A 17,245-nucleotide genomic window follows, 5' to 3' on the forward strand; every position below is an offset into this window, starting at 1 on the left:
AACCTAGGACACGGGTGTTTTAGGGCACTCGGACACTGTGACACATACGATGTTACAGTTCAACAGATGGATAGTAGAAAGGAACAGACTGGAGAGAGAGACAGTTATGAATTTTGTTACAGTCAGAGACATGATTGGGAGAATGATGGAAAATAAAGCAAGTTAGACTAGTGTACACAACTATATCCGTGCACTGATCAAGAAAAAAGAATAGGAAGAAAGGCAGCTGGGCCAACGGCAAAGGTAAGAGGGAAATATGCTGGAAGTTGAAGGTAGAAAAGTAGAAAGTTAAAAAAAAAGCCTCCTTGTTGACAGTTTGTGGATAAATGAAGGTAGTGCATCGGAAGTGATGCCGGCCTCACAGCGGCTATTCCGCTTCCGGATCGCTGGATGACAGAAAAGAGTCTGTAAAGTACCTCGGGAACTATCGCTGGGAGTACAACGAACGAATCGTGCCCTAAGGTCAGTCAGGCGGCGTCCTGGACTGAAATATATTTTGAGGATTCCAGACTCCCCCTCTATAAAGACTAAAAAAAAGCTTTTTGATTGTAAACATATACGGATTTTGTATTATAGACAGTAGTTTTATCTATTGCTTTTAAAACTGTAAGTTAATCTAAGACCACCACAAAGTACTGTAAACATAATTTTTAAAGAACCAAAAGAAACACCTTTTGTTAAAAATTTAAATATACCAACTTTTGACATATCATTACTTCTATCTATATTGATAGTAAAAACTCATCCGCAAAATATACCTAATGCATAACTATAATAAGCAGAATACGTATTAAAGCATTTATTTTTTTTTTAAACACTTAATTATGTACATCACTAATTGAAAATTTTGATTTTTACAGAATCACTGGCCAAGCAAGAAGAGGACGTCATGTAGTTAAAGTCAGTCAGATAATTGTCTCGAGAAAGAATATTTGCTTTCACTTATTCTGCTAATTGCGCTTTTCAGGGTAACATTTTGGAAACTTGCAGTAATTATGAATCTTTTTAAATGAGGAATGATATTTGATCATTTTTATATATGGTATATATATTTCAACACTTATACTCCAGTCGTCAAAGACAAAAATGCCACTGAACCTCTAAAAATCATACGAACAAGCTGAATTTTGCCGACAATGTCAATTTTAAAACGGTAAAAAAGATGCTAAAAAGTTTACCGCTTTTACTCTCGGGCTTTCTCCTAAAAACCCTCTCGTGGAGGGGGAAAAACGAAAAAAAATCGATTTATCAAGAATCTGTACGCCATAGAAAAAAATATTTCAAATAAAAAACGTAGCTGAGATAATTTTGAACAAAAATGTTTATTAGCATTTTTTGTGTAGAACGAACCGTTCTCTCAGAAACAACGCTTGAAGCGATCGACAATTTTTATGTCAGTTTTGATGGGTCGGATATAGTCAGATATCTTTTGATGCGAGTCTCCTATCGACAAAAATCAAGATGCGTTTTAAAGGTAAAGAGTGCAGCTTTTGTCCGCAATTTTTGGATTTTGCCGCAAATAAACTGAGTTTTTATAAAGGCATTAAATAAATATGCCAATGATTTTTGCCAATTTTTGTGATGCTCATGGGATCAATATAATTTATCGCTTTTTTAACCGGCCACTGGGGAGTGTCGATAACTAGAACCTAATCTTTAAAACCAGTAGCGCACCTAGAATTTGCCTCTGGGGGGGTTTTGGTTGGTCACCGAAATTTTTCTTATGATGCTACCTCCATTTTGAGTCCTTAAAATGTCTCGAGTAACAGTGTCGGAGTAGGGCCCTAGGGGGGGGGGGGTTTGAACCCCCAAAACCCCCCCTGGGTGCGCCACTGTTTAAAACCTGTAACATTAAATTTTAGTTTAGAGTTTTGGCAACAAATATGAGGCATTTGAAATATGCTTATAACGATCTAAAACATTTAAAATTGCTCTTTTTACTAGGTAGTAGCGTTCACTCGAATTCCCATCTCTAGGTTTGTGAGGGCTTCAGTAAAAATTACCTCAGAGTATATATTGAAAAGAGTCGACGAGAACTCACAGCCTTGCCTTACTCCTCGCATGATCTTCACTTGGTCGGTCAGCTGGTCTTCGACCTTGATTTGGTTCCACGCTGGTTCCAGTATAAATTTATGATGATCCAAATGTCCTTCTCATCCAATCCTACTCTTTGTAGAGCGGCGAACATCTTCTGGTGCTGACAACGGTTAAATGCCTTGGCGTAGTCAATAAAACAAATATAGACATCGCAACTGACATCGCGGCATCTCTGAAGTAGGACTTGTAAGGGGAAAAGTGCTTTACGTGTACCCACGGAATTGCGGAATCCAAATTGCATTTCACCGACATTTTCTTCGCATTTCTTGTAAATTCTGGCATGTATGATTTTAAGAAAAATCTTAAGTGCATGACTCATAAGGCTGATAGTTCGGAAATCTTCGCACATTTTCGCAGATCGTTTTTTTTTGTAGTTCCAGTGGTACTTCCATTCTTAGCCTTACCATTCTTAGCCTGTTTTAAAGCTGCTTTCATCTCGCTTTCTAGTATTGACGGCCCTGTCATGCAATTTATTTCTGGAAGGATTACCTCGATAGTCCCAGAAAAGTTCTTCGATGTACATTTTCCAGGTCACCAACTTCTCGTTTACTGTCGTCGCCAGTTTCCCGTCTTTGTTTATGAGGAGGTGTGTGTTTCTCCTCTTGTATTGACCAGTGGCTTCTCGAATCTTTCAGAGGAGATCGACTTGATACACATTTTATTTTACATTGATTTCGTGTGCACAACTTACATTCAAAATCACCGGTCGCTTTAAGCGTTGTTTCTGACAGAACCTTTCATTCCACACAAAGTGCTTATTAACATTTTTGTTTAAAATCATCTCAGCTACATTTTTTATTTAAAACATTTTTTCTACGGCGTACAGGTTCATGGTAAATTGATTTTTTTGAGTTTTTACCCCTCTAAGGGAAAGGGGTTAGGGGGAAGCCCGAGGGTAAAAGTGGTAAACTTTTTTTTCATCTTTTTTGGGGTCTCAAAGATGATATTCTATGCAAAATTCAGCTTGTTCGTATGATTTTTAGGGGTCAAATCTTTGATGCTTTTTCTTTTCTTTTAAATTAAATTAATCTAAACTTTTGTAACTGCAATTATGAAATGAATAATTTTCATTTTAAAAACAGTTTTAAAATATTTTGAGTCTTAATTAATTAAGCCTATAATATTTTTATGTGTGATACATGTATGTTCTTAAGTTACTATAGAACTCTTAAATTATTTCTTGTATGTATGATACTAACCGGCTTTTTAGGCCCATTTCTGGATGAATAATTTCCATCGTTTTTTGTTCTTAGCTGTCAGCTTCCAATCTCTGATTCCCATGTCTCTGACATCTTCCATCACTACATCTCTCCATTTCTTTCTTGGTCTTCTCTTTTTTGCCCTTGGGTACTCTCCAACTAATATTCTTGACTTGTCTATTACTTTGCATTCTTTCTAAATGTCTGAGCCAATTTTGCTATTGAAGGGTTAGCATATAATTGGTGCACTTCTATATTAGTTTATCTTCTCTATTCTGCCTCTACTAGTTTTCACCAAACATTCTGGCGAAGTAACTTTCTTTCCCATGCTTCAAGTCTGTTCTGTATGGTTTTGTTCATAGTACATGTATCCGCAGCGTATAGCATTGAAGGTCTAATTATAGTTTTATATACTCTCATTTTTGTATTACGAGATATATGTTTGACCTTAATTATTTGGTTCATGGCCCCAGCACATCTGTTGCTCTTGATCAGTCTCAGGTTGATTTCGATTTCTTTCTTACATGTCTGGACAATAAGGGTACAGTCCATATATAGTCCATATATTCGTCAACCATCTCGAATTCTACGACAGATCCATCCTCCACCTCTAATTTAAAGGAGTCCCTGTAGTGTGTATTCCTTTTTTACCCGAGATTTTCATTTACTTCGATTTAATAATATTAACTTTCAGTCCCATATTAGAGCTTTCCCGAATCAGTCTTCTTATTATACTTGCCAGTTCTTTTCCATTTCTTTCAATGAGAACCACATCATCAGCGTACCCAAAGCATATTTTTTTGTTACTCTTATAATTTTAACATTTCACGTTGTCGTGAGTAAATCTTTATTCTGTTTGAGAGTAATGAGAGTGCTTATATCGAAAATATAGAGATCAGCTGAAGAAGAAGACGAAAAACTCATCTACTCGTAAACTATGATAAGTTGAGCAATTTTAATCAAGATCTTATTCTCATTTATCTCATTTATCTAATAAATCATCTAAATGTCTTTTTACTTCGGGTGATTAAAATTATTGAGAATTCTTATTAAGTAGCTCATTCTTGGGCGAGCCACTTATTTAGATTAATCAACTATTATACATAGAAGTTACTATTATATAGTTACTATATGTTTTAAATAGTAATTATATTTTTTGATCATTTTTAAGTGCCATTTCATTCGACTGCAAGTTTTCAAATTTTAACATTATAATACAATTACTACCACTAAACAACTTTAAAATGATTGCTTTTTAGTAAATATAATAAATGAAAGTCATCTTTATGGTATAGTGGTAATAATTGGGGTTAAAGTTTTTACAACTAGTTTTAATTTTATAGAATTTTTTTTAAGAATGCACATTGCTGTATGGTATTTTTTAATTCTATAGTACAACTCCTAATTTCACCAATTTTATGGAAATTTAGTGCATTATTAGGCTGTGAAATTTTATTATCAAAGACAATGATGTGATAATGTTGGCCTGATCTATTAAAAATTACCAATACTTTGTTGCCAAATGCAATATTTAATTGTATACTGCACATTCTATCAGACGTATTAGATAAATTCGGCATCGTTGAGATAAGTAAGCTCCGTAGGTAGATAAAATATCTATTCTGCATTCTATGGTTAGAAACTTTTAGAATAACAAACTTGATTTAATGGGACACTTGTGGCGCATATTTTCAAAAATATTTTTCTTTTTTCATAGATCATTTAGAACTTTTTACAAAGCATAACTTTTTTTCGTAAAACTAAAGATAAAAAAGTTTTCAATATGGTGGAGACATACTAATTGGACCATAATTGTAATTTTTTTATTTTTATGTTTATGAAAAAAAGTTAGTTTTTATAAAAAGTTCTGCATGTTCTAAAACGTAGAATACAAACATCAGATATTTAATTTTTTTAGTCATATACGAGGTTTGTCAAAAAATATGAATTTTGGGTGTTAACTCTTACATAAAATTCATAGTTTTTGAAAAACCGCGTATATAACTGAAACTTTTTAAAAAAAAACTAAAAATAAAAAAGTTTCCGATATGCTGTCGACTTAACTGGTCATATATGTTGGCAAATAAAAGATGTCAGCTACTTCATTGATTTAATTAAAACGTTTAATACACTTTTTATTTTTTAAAAGCTTCCGCAATTGAAAAAAATTTCGAGTTTTTTTTAAATGTTATAAAAACAGTATGGTTACTTAAAATTACTAACAACAACAAAAAAGTTTTAAAAAAAGCAAAAAAAAAACTAATCCAGAGCATAAATATTCATTACTTAATTGTCTGGTGATTTAAACAATTTTTTTTCTGAATAATAAAAACTTGTTCAGACCCAGAAATTTAATATTGTACTGTTGTTCAGAAGGTGGTTCAAAGACGATCCTAAGATCAATATATTTGTGTCACCAGCACAGTTTGCCAGATGAATGTTGTCTCTATTTTTTATAATATTTATAGCTAGATTATTAATATAAAAAACAAATCACAAAGGGCCTACCATACTGCCCTGTGGAATGCCTACAGTATGAGAGCCCTCCTCGGAAAAGCGCTTTGGTTCTGAGAACAAAATTCCGGATCGTACTTGAACTGGTGACGTAATTTAATTACTATCAGAGTCTTCCGGTGATGAATCATCGTTACCTAAATTAATAATAATAGGTTCTGAATTCTGTTAGATAGTCAAATCCAATTGCCACATCTTGGATATAATGCCATGTACCGTTCGCGTCATAAAAAACTGATACAACTCTTATAACCGAAAATCGTGATTTTCAAGTTGTGTAAGTTGATCTTATCACATATTTCATTCTAATTTCTAGGACAACGTTGCCAGTTCAACGAAAATATTGTATGAAATCAGCGAAAAGGAGGGCTGTGCGACAGACACATTATAAAATTACAGTAGATGCATTCCAATGTTCCCTGTGCCAATACCTTACGTTTAAAGATCCTTTAAACATTTTGGACATTAACTCAACCCGCTCTCTGGTTATTAAATTTATTAGATACGATTTTTTGTTGTTAATGATAATGTTAATGATTTTTTGTTGTTAATGATAATAATAATAATACTTATATAAAAACTTTAAACATTTTTGGACGTTCTATTTTTATTTAAATTTATTGCAATTCCGTTATCTGTGATGCCAACAACGAATTTATTCATGAACCATTGTGTCAAGTCTGAACACAGGTTTACATTGGGAAAAAAAAGTTTACCAGTTTTATATGACGGGAACTGTACATGATTGAATTATTAACTGTAACATTATTGAATGTTTTGGCTTGGTTGAACAATACTTTTACGTCGCAAAATTTAAATGTACTATTTTTTCTCGCAACTTCGCTCTTTACTTGCGCCCAAATTAATTCGATGGGGTTGAACTCACAATAGTACGGTGGTAGCCTACTGGCTTTCACCAACGTTACGAATTTTGCCTTGACCATATGGAATATTTTTTTGTCGTAACCAAATTTGAATATCAGCCATACGCGTAGCACTTTTTGGCAATTTTTCGTATTTCTTACTGTGGAATGAGATGCATTGTCTAAAACAATAACTGCATTTTCAGGTAAAATTAGCAAAACTCTTTGTAACCACTCTTCGAAAAGATCGGAATTCATGTTTGTGTTAGTCACCATTTTTCTTAGATTCGAATAAGAGCAATCCATGTTCAACAAACCCATCTTGAGAACCGGTATGTAACATAATTAGTCTTTTTCCTTTTCCAGTCCTGTAGATAAGCCTTCCACATACGCTTGTCGAGCACTGACATATCAGTTCAAATTTTGTCAACAGTATGGCCAACATTGACCCAAGTTTCATCTAGGTAGAGGATACTTCGATTTTCCTGTTTATATTGCTTTATACATCGCAAGTATCGACGCCTCCACGATATTATATCATTTTTCTCCTTTTCGGAAAACACACTATTTCGGCATCTTTTTTTAAAGCTGCAAAATATTCAATGTTTTATATTTTTTAACATTAAAAATCACAAAATCAGACTCATCGAAAATTAATTATTTTCAATACTTTTCCGAAAACAGTGTAAACAGTTCTTAGAAGGCGTCGCATCGTACGACAGGCCACTACATGCATTCATTGATCACGCGTCATTGAATTCTATATTTTGAACGGTTGGATTATATAGAAAAAGCAATAACATATGAAAGTGAAGGAATAATAGTACGTAATAATAACAGTAGCAAATCATTAAAATTTTATATTGTATAAAATGTTATTTAGAATAATAATGATAGACTTCATTACAAGGCAATTGAAATTGTGACCCAAATAATGTACATTATACAGAAAATTGCAAATATGAAAGTGGAAATACACCTTGTAAAAGTATTAAAACAAATAAATTGGACGAGAACCAACTAGCAGAAACTCTGGAAATCTGAGAAACTTGATGAAAGAAAATGGAAACTATATGATTAAAAACATTACGAGCAAAGGAAAGCTAATGGTACTCTCAATAAAAGCACCTGGTCATCAACAGAACATATCATTCGTGATTGAACTCCAAGCTACTCTCAATTTCTAAATGGTGGTACCTTTGTTTTCGTAAAAATACAAAAAAGAAGCAGCTGCATTAAATAAGTTCCAGTTGCGCGTGTACTTCATAAACGAAATTTTGTTTAGGAAAAAGAATCGCGTTAAATATCATTTTCAGTTAAGTACAATAAATGCAAATTATAGTGAGGTTTCTTGAGGTGCGCGAATTGACGTATTTTCACCTTGCCTTACCGGATTTCACTGATCAGCGATGCGATCAAATAAGTTTAGTTTACGTATCTACGAGGTGTTAATTAGTAGTACCTGAGATCTAGACATATTTGCATTTGCCAATGTTTTATTGCCACGATTTACTTTTGTAAACGACACGATTGCCAAATAGTCTTAACTGAGCGAACAAACGTCACTGTAATTGGCGTTTACTGTATCTTTTTACTGAAATAAGACATTTAATAAAATAAGTGGTATCTGCAGCGATAACTTACTGAAACAAAATAGAAATTGTATGACTATGTGCAATCTATTAATTCTTTTGCTAAAGGTTTTTATTAAAATTCGTAGAATATAAGTACCGCTCCGAAGTTTTAATAGTAACTTCATAAAAGAGCATCTGTACTTAAAAGACGAGGATTCTTTTTTTGTGTGTGATGAAGTTGAAAAATTTAGAACTAAAATAATTTGTTAGATTGTGAATGGAAGTAGATTCCGAAATTGGCAACGACTTGTTCGGCTTTGTGGCAATAAAACTGAAATGTTATATATTCAATAAGACCAAATAAGCAATAAGAAGTCGAAATTGTCTGTGTATTTTATTCAGCTTATATTAGAAGAGCTATAGATTTAGTCAGGTTATTTCAAACGTAACAAAATCAGAACCATATATTAGAAACTTTTCTTTGGATGATGACTTTTTCCAAACTCTAGTTGCACATTTCAAATATTATTCAATGTATCATTAATTCGATAATTTTGTTACTCAGTAGGTGCCTAATATATTACAGTTCTTTGCTAATTATTGACATTGTTTACTATCAATCGATCTATCCTCAGATCTATACAAAATATTAATTTGGTAATGGTGTTGGTAACAAAAATATTATTTTAATTTGGAAAAATGGGAAATTAGGAATGTACTTGGAAATAAAAGTTTGGTGTTCTTTTAACAAATTTAAATTAATTTAAAAGTATTAGTAGTGAATGGGCGTTTTTTTATTTATACTATTAGTTACTTAGAAACATATTTAAGCAGTTTCGATTTTTTTAAGTTACATTTATATTTTTTGGTATTAGAATTATTAGGGTGAGACAGATTTAAAGTACATAGGCTTTCAGATTTAGTTGTGGGTCATATTTAATAGATCGCCCTCCTGGTTTGGACTATGTTGGTTTGGAGACCTTTAAAATATGATGAACTTTTCTCTGGATTTACATAATGCAAACAGGGATCAATAAATGTGCGTCTCCGGGACGTAAGTCGCCATCTCTTACATCAAGCGCCTCTGTCCACTCGCGAATTTCAATTGAAAGCCGCCAATCCAGTTTGGATCTTGTACTGTTGAGTTTAATTTTTTATATTCTGTGTAACTTAAACAATGCACCCAATACACTACTCATAGCAAGGTGAGTGTATTAACTCCACCTATTTCGCCAGTCGTTTCTGTTCATCGCCAACGGTTGCGAGTTTGCTGCGCAACTTCTGCGATCTTCCTTGCTCTTCGTCCATACCATCCCTCCATCTAGGTCTTGGTCTACCCCTGCGCGTCTTTCCTACTGGTGCCGCTACAGTTTGGAACTTAATATAAGGTAATAAACATGTTATAACCTGTAATATTTAAAAAAAATCAAAAGTTTTAAACAAAATCTGAGATGTGTCACTTTCTGGCTATCTCTCGCAACACGATATAGCAGCAAATACGAGACCTCATATGGTCGTTAAAAACAGATTTTTACGCAGACTTAAGATGTAGCTGACAATTCACTTCCAGGCTTATTGGAGCGTGATAAACACGGTATGGTATTAGAGATGGGGAAATAATAGAACGTAAGTGGAGGAGACAAAAAAACCTGCTGTTTAAACTTCTTATATATGTAGACAGCTTGATCGAATTTTCTCATGGGTACCCAAAACGAAGCCGTCTAAATCCTGAAGACGACTTATTAAGATCCATTTAGTTGTAGCATAAATAAGCATAAATTGTCATTATTCATCATGCATATATTTTTTATTTATTTTATAATGCGGCTTTATTTTCATTGTAAATATTCGGAAAAGGTTATTTTGTTTATATCACTCTTTTTGGTCTCAACTCGCCTCACGGACAAGATATCTATAGTTATCTTTTTCTTCGGATGAATCCTTATATCTCTCAGTGTTGGTTTTTTAATTTAATAATTGTTACTAATTCATTTCTTGTGGATTTTTTTCGGTCTGCACTTAATGATCCATTTATTCAATGGCCCTTTCTCTTTTTTCTAATTTTTTTTTATCATATTTATCCATTTTTTCCTTCGCCTGGCTTTTTTTTGTCGTTTCTTTAATATCAGATGTTCGTAACAGCCAAACTGTTTCCTATGGATTTTTTCCAGTAGAGGTTCTTGATTTATCTGTTGTCTAATTTCTTATTTTTTTATCTATCCATTTTGGTCTTTCGGCAATCCTAAGGATATTTCATTTCTACAACTGGTATTTTTTGTAATACGGGTTATACATCCTTTACATACTGTGATATATACTAGATGGGACAACGATTGCGTTAAAAACTTTGTTTAACTCTTATATTTTTATTTCTTCCTTTCTAAATATTGTTTATGTGTATCTATCTCCAATTATTTCTCTTTGATTTTAATTATGTGTTGGTTTTATTATTTATTATCATTATTTTGCTCTTCTCGTCGTTTATTTCCATCTTCATTTTTTGTCCATTCCGTCTAAATCTCTGGCAATCTTTTAAATTTGCCGTAATGTCCTGCTAAAATAATTAAATCGTATGCGTACATTAGTACTTTTACTTGTATTGGTTACATTTTGTCCATTAACTTAAGCTAAGGCCGGTTCCACACATTGGGTTGAGTATTAGGGCGGTATCAGTCTGTTACCAACGTCAGTCTAGAGCCAACGTCAACATGTACGACATAATTGCAGCGGCTGCGACTGTCGATAATGAGTGCATATCATTATATTTTGCTACAAAGAAGGCGAAGGCCTCCTCGTCGAAGAAGATAGTGGCGATATATGGAAGTACATATTTTAAAAGTTACATGACCACACGACGCTGGTCTATTAGGACAAAATGATCTATATTTCAAAATTACAAGCATATACTTTTGTAAAATATTTAAGTACAAAGCGGAGTTTTTGCTTTTGAGCAAAAACTCCGTTCTGATAGTCCACCGTCGTGTATCGGAGTATTAATCTTAAACAACTCAACGGAGGTGACTCAAGTAGCCGAAGATCGATTTTTACATTTGTAAATTTGTTTTTTAATGCCATCACGGAATGGAAATTTTCTTCTATAAAGTAACTTTTATTTTCTAAAAAGAATGCTGTGTAAAATGGCAGCACAAGCGTTTTAAAAGAAAAAAGAAGACGATGACTCTTTTTATAAATTGTCATTGGTTTATTTTCTTTTGCTATGCTAGATTGTGCAAAATTAGGTAATTTTATGCAGGATGCGAAAAATACGAGCCAACAACTAAATTATGCGCAAATCGCATAATTATACGCCGATTGTATGGTCAATGTGTGGTCGGCAACACCAGTATTGACGCCAATCCCTTTGATGTGTACGCAAAAACCGACAGCCTACGGAAAACTCCCAACGCTGGAGCAAGTCATAAAAACGTTGGCGCCAACGTTGGCCCCCATGTGTGGAACCGGCGTATCTGCTTACTTTTTACCTTTTTGCATTTCGAAACTTTCAGATTTTTTTCCATTCTTTGGAACTTATTCAAATACTCTGTTATATAAGTGTCCTTTCGAACACTAGCAGAGGATTTGCGTCTGTTGTGGAGATGGTGCATGTTTCTGACTCATATGTCAGCACTGGCAGCCGCTCTTAAGTCTATGAAATATAGATATAGCTCGTCTCCCGTTTCTAGTTTCCTCCCTATAATGATTTTAATTATAAGTATATTACCATTCGTTTGTTTTCCTTTCATAAAAGAAGCTTGTTTTTTTCCTATCTGATCTTCTATCATCTGCCTAAGTCTTTGTTCCACTATTTTTAAAGTAAAGTTTAACATTGTTCTTCCTTTTTATGTATGGGGGTAACCAGGTTATTTTTCTATTCTGCTGGAATCTGCCTAGTTTGTATTGTCATGCGGTATAATTCGAAATCAGGCGAAGGCGAGACATAAGAGCAGAACTTGACTAACTGCTTTTAAATTGGGGCATCATCCATATTGTTTTTCCATTCTGTTGAAGGTGTTTTAAAACATTTTTCATCAAATATCATTAAAGTTCTAAACAGTTTTATATACACGTCTTAATATTTTCAACATATTTTAATAATAGATCTCGCATTTAATAGTATATTTTATATTCGTCATATGCAACAACTTTTCAGCGACTATTTCCGTAATAGAAATAATTATAGTAAAAGATGCAGCCGTAATCGATTTGTCTATAAACCATAAACCATTTATATAGGTTAAAATCGTAGCTCTTTCAGTGTTATATTGAGCTTATAATATTTACCTAAAGTATTATAGGAGCTTGTATAATCACCGTTAGAATAGCGTAGTGTTTTCATAGTTCATTACGGATCTTTATGCCAATCTGTAAGTCTATTCCCTAAGTTTGCACGAATAAAATTTATTTTTACGAGAAAAGATTACGAGAATTAGACTTATTAGTTTGGTAAAAGCTAGAGACCTTTCGGTAACAGCTAAATTTAGTAAATATTCTCTTCTCTTCCTCCTGATTTTAAGCTGGGCGATACTTTTTACTAACCTTTCATATTTCTTTATGTGTAATCATATATTTTTAAATATTTTTTAATCAAATACATATTCTTTATTATACTATTTTGTCTACAGTTCAACCAAAGATTTTCTTGTTCCTAGCTCATCAACTTAAAATGTACGACAATAACATTTCGGAGAAAAGAATCTCATATCGAATATTTGTGATTGTATTGTAAATTACACGAAACATAAATTTATGAATAGTAGTAGGCAATTATGTATAACACCTATTTTGTATTATTGTTAAAGAGTAAAAAGATAATATATATCCATCGTTAAGATTAGCATTTAAAAAGAATGATTCCTGCCGTATAGACTTTTATCTTTTACATATCAATACAAAATATTAATTGTTAATAAAAATTTGTTAATAGCGTAATTGTAGTTTTATTCAAATAATTTTCATCTTAAAAATGGCACACAAGAAACCAAAAGACAAGCCATTCACCTCAAAGTTTTAAAATTAAGCCGAAAAGTATTCGAATTCGAAGAAACCATAACCATAACTACCAAAAAAAGACTTATAAATTTTACTAAGGGTAAACTAGAAAAACAAAAAACACGAAAAACATTGTACTTGAAGAAGTGTGAATCGGGTATGATATACATTTGCTTTATTATACAGGCACGTTCCAAGGAAACAAACTTCAAATAAGATTAATTAGCAATTTTCGAAATTCTTTTACGAAATTCTTTTATTCTTTTTACACTTTGTATCTAATTTATGTATATGGATCGCAAATTACTGGTTCATCTTGTTAGAGAACGCCTACTATTTCTAGAGGTTTTTTCTGGATCTCCACTCGATAATTATCTTGGTCCATTTATCGTTCATTCTGACAATAAGTCTTGACCAATTCCACTTTAGAGTAGTTATTCTCTATGTGGAATCCGTTCTCCTAAAAATAAGCTCAATACTAATCGTGATATTGGTTAAAGTATGAGTAATATTTTATTGACTGAATATCAGGATTGAAGATAAGGCTGTAGGAGTCACAAAATGTTTTCAAATCAGACTATAAGTCAATCAAACAGCTAAAGTATCAAAAACTTTAATTAATATGACACTGAAAACGGAACTGAATATCCCTTGGTAATTGCCAGAGGTAGTAAAAGAATTGCGAATCGACTTGTTATGCATTTGATTTACTATATAGGGATATCTCTTGTATTAATAAAATAGTCGAAAATATCTACAATAGACGTAGAATAGGATATGTAGGGTAAAATTTAAAATAAGGTAAGATTTAAAATTTCACACCGAAACTTTCAGCCAAGAACATTCTAAAACAGATAAAAGGTAGGATAATGTTAAAAAATAAAGATACAGTAGAATACAGCTATATCGTAAAGAAAATAAATAAACTTCCTACTGAACTATATCACATATATCAATTAAAACCTAAAATTGTAATCAAAAGAATCTTTTTTCTTTTCTTATTCTTCATCACATCTAAGATCTATTCATTTTTCGAAGCATGCTTTGCTGCAATGTACATTGCCAGCTATCCATGTAACTGAATACACAGAGGGATAACAATACGCTAATAAAAACCAAAAGTAGTTTACATAGTAGGAATTGAGCATGATATTCATTTACCACAGCACAGAAAGTTCCTCATAGAAGTATAAATTAAACAGTGGAAAATGCATAAAAGAAAATGCTGAAGCAATAAATTTATAAAATGAAATAACGCGTATAGTAGGATGTTTATTCATTATACAAAAAGACAGTTAAAATTTGGTGAGAGCGTTATTGACAGTCTAAATTTTGGCGAATGCGACAGTTTGGATTTGGACAGTTAGAAATGCAGCTAACACCCAAGAACGGTTAACTCATGAACGTATGGTTAACTAGAAGGATAGTGCCATCGTTCAAATATGTCTGTCACAGCAGTACGTGGCTGTGACGTAGGTGTAGGGATTACAAGCGATTATCGACATTATTGTTACTGTAAACTTTTACGGATGGGGTGGAACAGCTGTTCTTGTTCTTATACATCAGTATCTGGCAGCTAATAGGTTGGAGATTTCACACATTCACAACCGTTGTTAAATTTGAACAATTTTTTCATTATAGGCTCATATAAGGCACCAAATATACGTTTTCGCGAGATCTTTAGAGAATTGGTCCAAATATGTGACAAACCGTTCTTCTTCATAAGTGACTTGCATTGCCAACCTTATTCATGGGGATCACAATCTAACAATCCGAATGGTAATCGTCTTGCTGATCTTTGGAGGAAGATAACTTGTGCTTTCTTAACACAGGAGAGGCGACAAGAATCTCGCCTACTGACTCTAACAGTGTTCCTGACGTAGTGATAGCATCTCCAAGTTTTGGCTGCGAATTGTCTGGGAAGTTTTTCCAGAGATAGGAGCTAGTGATCACTTACCATTTGTAGTGTGTTATGGACAACATAGAACTAGCCCCCAAATAAATGATCTTCTTCAAGGTCTCAATATCTTTAATGTGAAAAAAGCCAATTGCGAGCAATTTAATCTATTAATTGAGTCTAACATTGACAATATAGCTAATGACTCTTACACACAGATTTTCAGAACCTAATATTAGATGCAACAAATAGGTTCATCTCTAAGAAAAAGCGTATTAGATTTTCTAAACCAGACATACCTTGGTGGGATAAAAAATGTTCAGTTTTGATTAAATCAAATAGGGAGGCGGTTAGGAACAGCAGCCCCTTTAGAGAACTTTAAATTAGATTAGAAAAAATCGTTTGCAATGTTTTGTTCTACAACTTCCCCTGATACCCGCATTCCTAGCAATCCTTAATTGGGGGAGGAAATACTTATTTCATTGACTCCACCTATTTTTGAGAATATTACATCTCACCCGGTGAAATCTAATACTATTGACTGTGAACACTATTCTTTAAACGAGCTTTCATTGGCTTTACCTGAAAGAAGGAATACTGTTCCGGGTTAGTTACTATCAATTTTCTCAATGTATGTCTTAAGGAGGGAAAACATATTCCAACACAATGGAAATGGCAAACAGTTTGTTTAATCTCCAAACTCAACAAAAATATAAATTGTCTTTCAGGTTGGAGACCAATTGCCCTAACCTCATGTGTCAGTAAACTTTTAGATAACATAAAATCCTATCGCCTTTCCAAACGGGCTTTCGTAAATGTCTGAAGTGTCAGAGGTGTCTGAAAACATTATTCATCTGGTCAATAAAATTTCAAAAATGAAGCCGGCGGCGGCTGTTACAGTAGACATTTCTTCAGCATATGATAAAGTATATATTACCCAATTATTTGATGCTTTGGTAGATCTTAATTTGCCATTGTTACTTATTGAGTTGATTATATATTGACAAATCATATGTTCGTCCGTGATCCTATTTCCTTTAACCTGTTGGGGCCAAGAACGGCTAATGTTGGCCTATATCAGGTTATGCCATAATGACTCAATATGCACATGATGTTGCTCTCTACCATTACGACTACAGCTGGGGGATGTGGGAAAAATTTAATGGCACAGTACAGAATATAATATCTAGAAAACTTCATGACATGGGAGTGTGTTTGTCATCTAGCAAAAGGCAAGCCATTTCTTCCGAACACACATATAGTAAATAACACGCTGCTAGGTTTGAAACAGTTTCCCATCTAGGATATATTTTAGATAGTTCCCTTCCTTGGAAAATCCAAATCGAAAAGATGATGTTAAGGACATCCAGTCGAGTCAACATTATTAGATGACTGTCGAATATAGTGGGGAGCACATCCTATTACTTTACTCATCTTACATAAGGCCTATATTATTTGATCATACCTAAATTATGGATCGATTTTTCTTGGAGGTAATATAGTGCTCCCAAAGTGGTAGGGGGATTTATGAGGTCTTCTCCAGTTCATATTATTTTGTCGGAGTGCGGAGAAACGCCGTTAGATCTTAGAAAGATTTGGCTAGTATCTAAATTTATATTAAAGGTGGTAGCATATGACAACCCAATATATTTCTCAATTAAGTAATTCCACAAAGTCTTTCTAAATTAATTTAATTTCTATAGAAGACTCATAACTCCTTATTTCCTTGTCACTCCTGTCCGCTTAAGTCTCAAATTTCTCCTTTGGTTTATGAAACCAAAGAAGAAATATCGTTTTAGGAAAGGAAGAAAATAATCAAGTCAAGTTTATGTCATGGTACCTTGATAACTGGTATAAATATAAACTAAATTTCACAGATGGATCCAAAGATGAACAAGGTAATGTGGGCTTAATGAAAGCACCGTAATAACAGCAAGATTACCATCTACTAATTCAACTTGTTCAGCCGAATTATTTGCGGTAAAAGAGGCGTTAGACTTAATTCACCAGAATGATAAAAAAAGCCTTATTTGTAGTGATTCAAAAAGTGCTCTGAAGAAAATTACAAGACCAAGTTATAACGCTGCAACAGACACAAAAACTCTTCAATTA

The 17,245-nt window shown here is 33.2% G+C and overlaps 1 protein-coding gene across 2 annotated transcripts in view; it reads left to right on the forward strand.

The window, feature by feature from the left end:
• kar (monocarboxylate transporter 10-like protein kar) overlaps nucleotides 1-13,176 on the forward strand; it is an 82,813-nt gene extending 69,637 nt beyond the window's left edge. Inside the window, exon 6 of one of the 2 annotated variants that reach the window (XM_072534535.1) lies at nucleotides 6,127-13,176. In XM_072534535.1, coding sequence (XP_072390636.1) covers nucleotides 6,127-6,161 — 35 coding nt within the window. In that variant the 3' untranslated portion in view covers nucleotides 6,162-13,176. Of the gene's footprint in view, nucleotides 1-860 lie in introns of both variants that reach the window. The other variant, XM_072534534.1, reaches the window with a different exon arrangement.
• Nucleotides 13,177-17,245: the final 4,069 nt, after the last annotated feature.

This window comes from Diabrotica undecimpunctata, chromosome 6, assembly GCF_040954645.1.
Source record: "Diabrotica undecimpunctata isolate CICGRU chromosome 6, icDiaUnde3, whole genome shotgun sequence".
Taxonomy (NCBI): domain Eukaryota; kingdom Metazoa; phylum Arthropoda; class Insecta; order Coleoptera; family Chrysomelidae; genus Diabrotica; species Diabrotica undecimpunctata.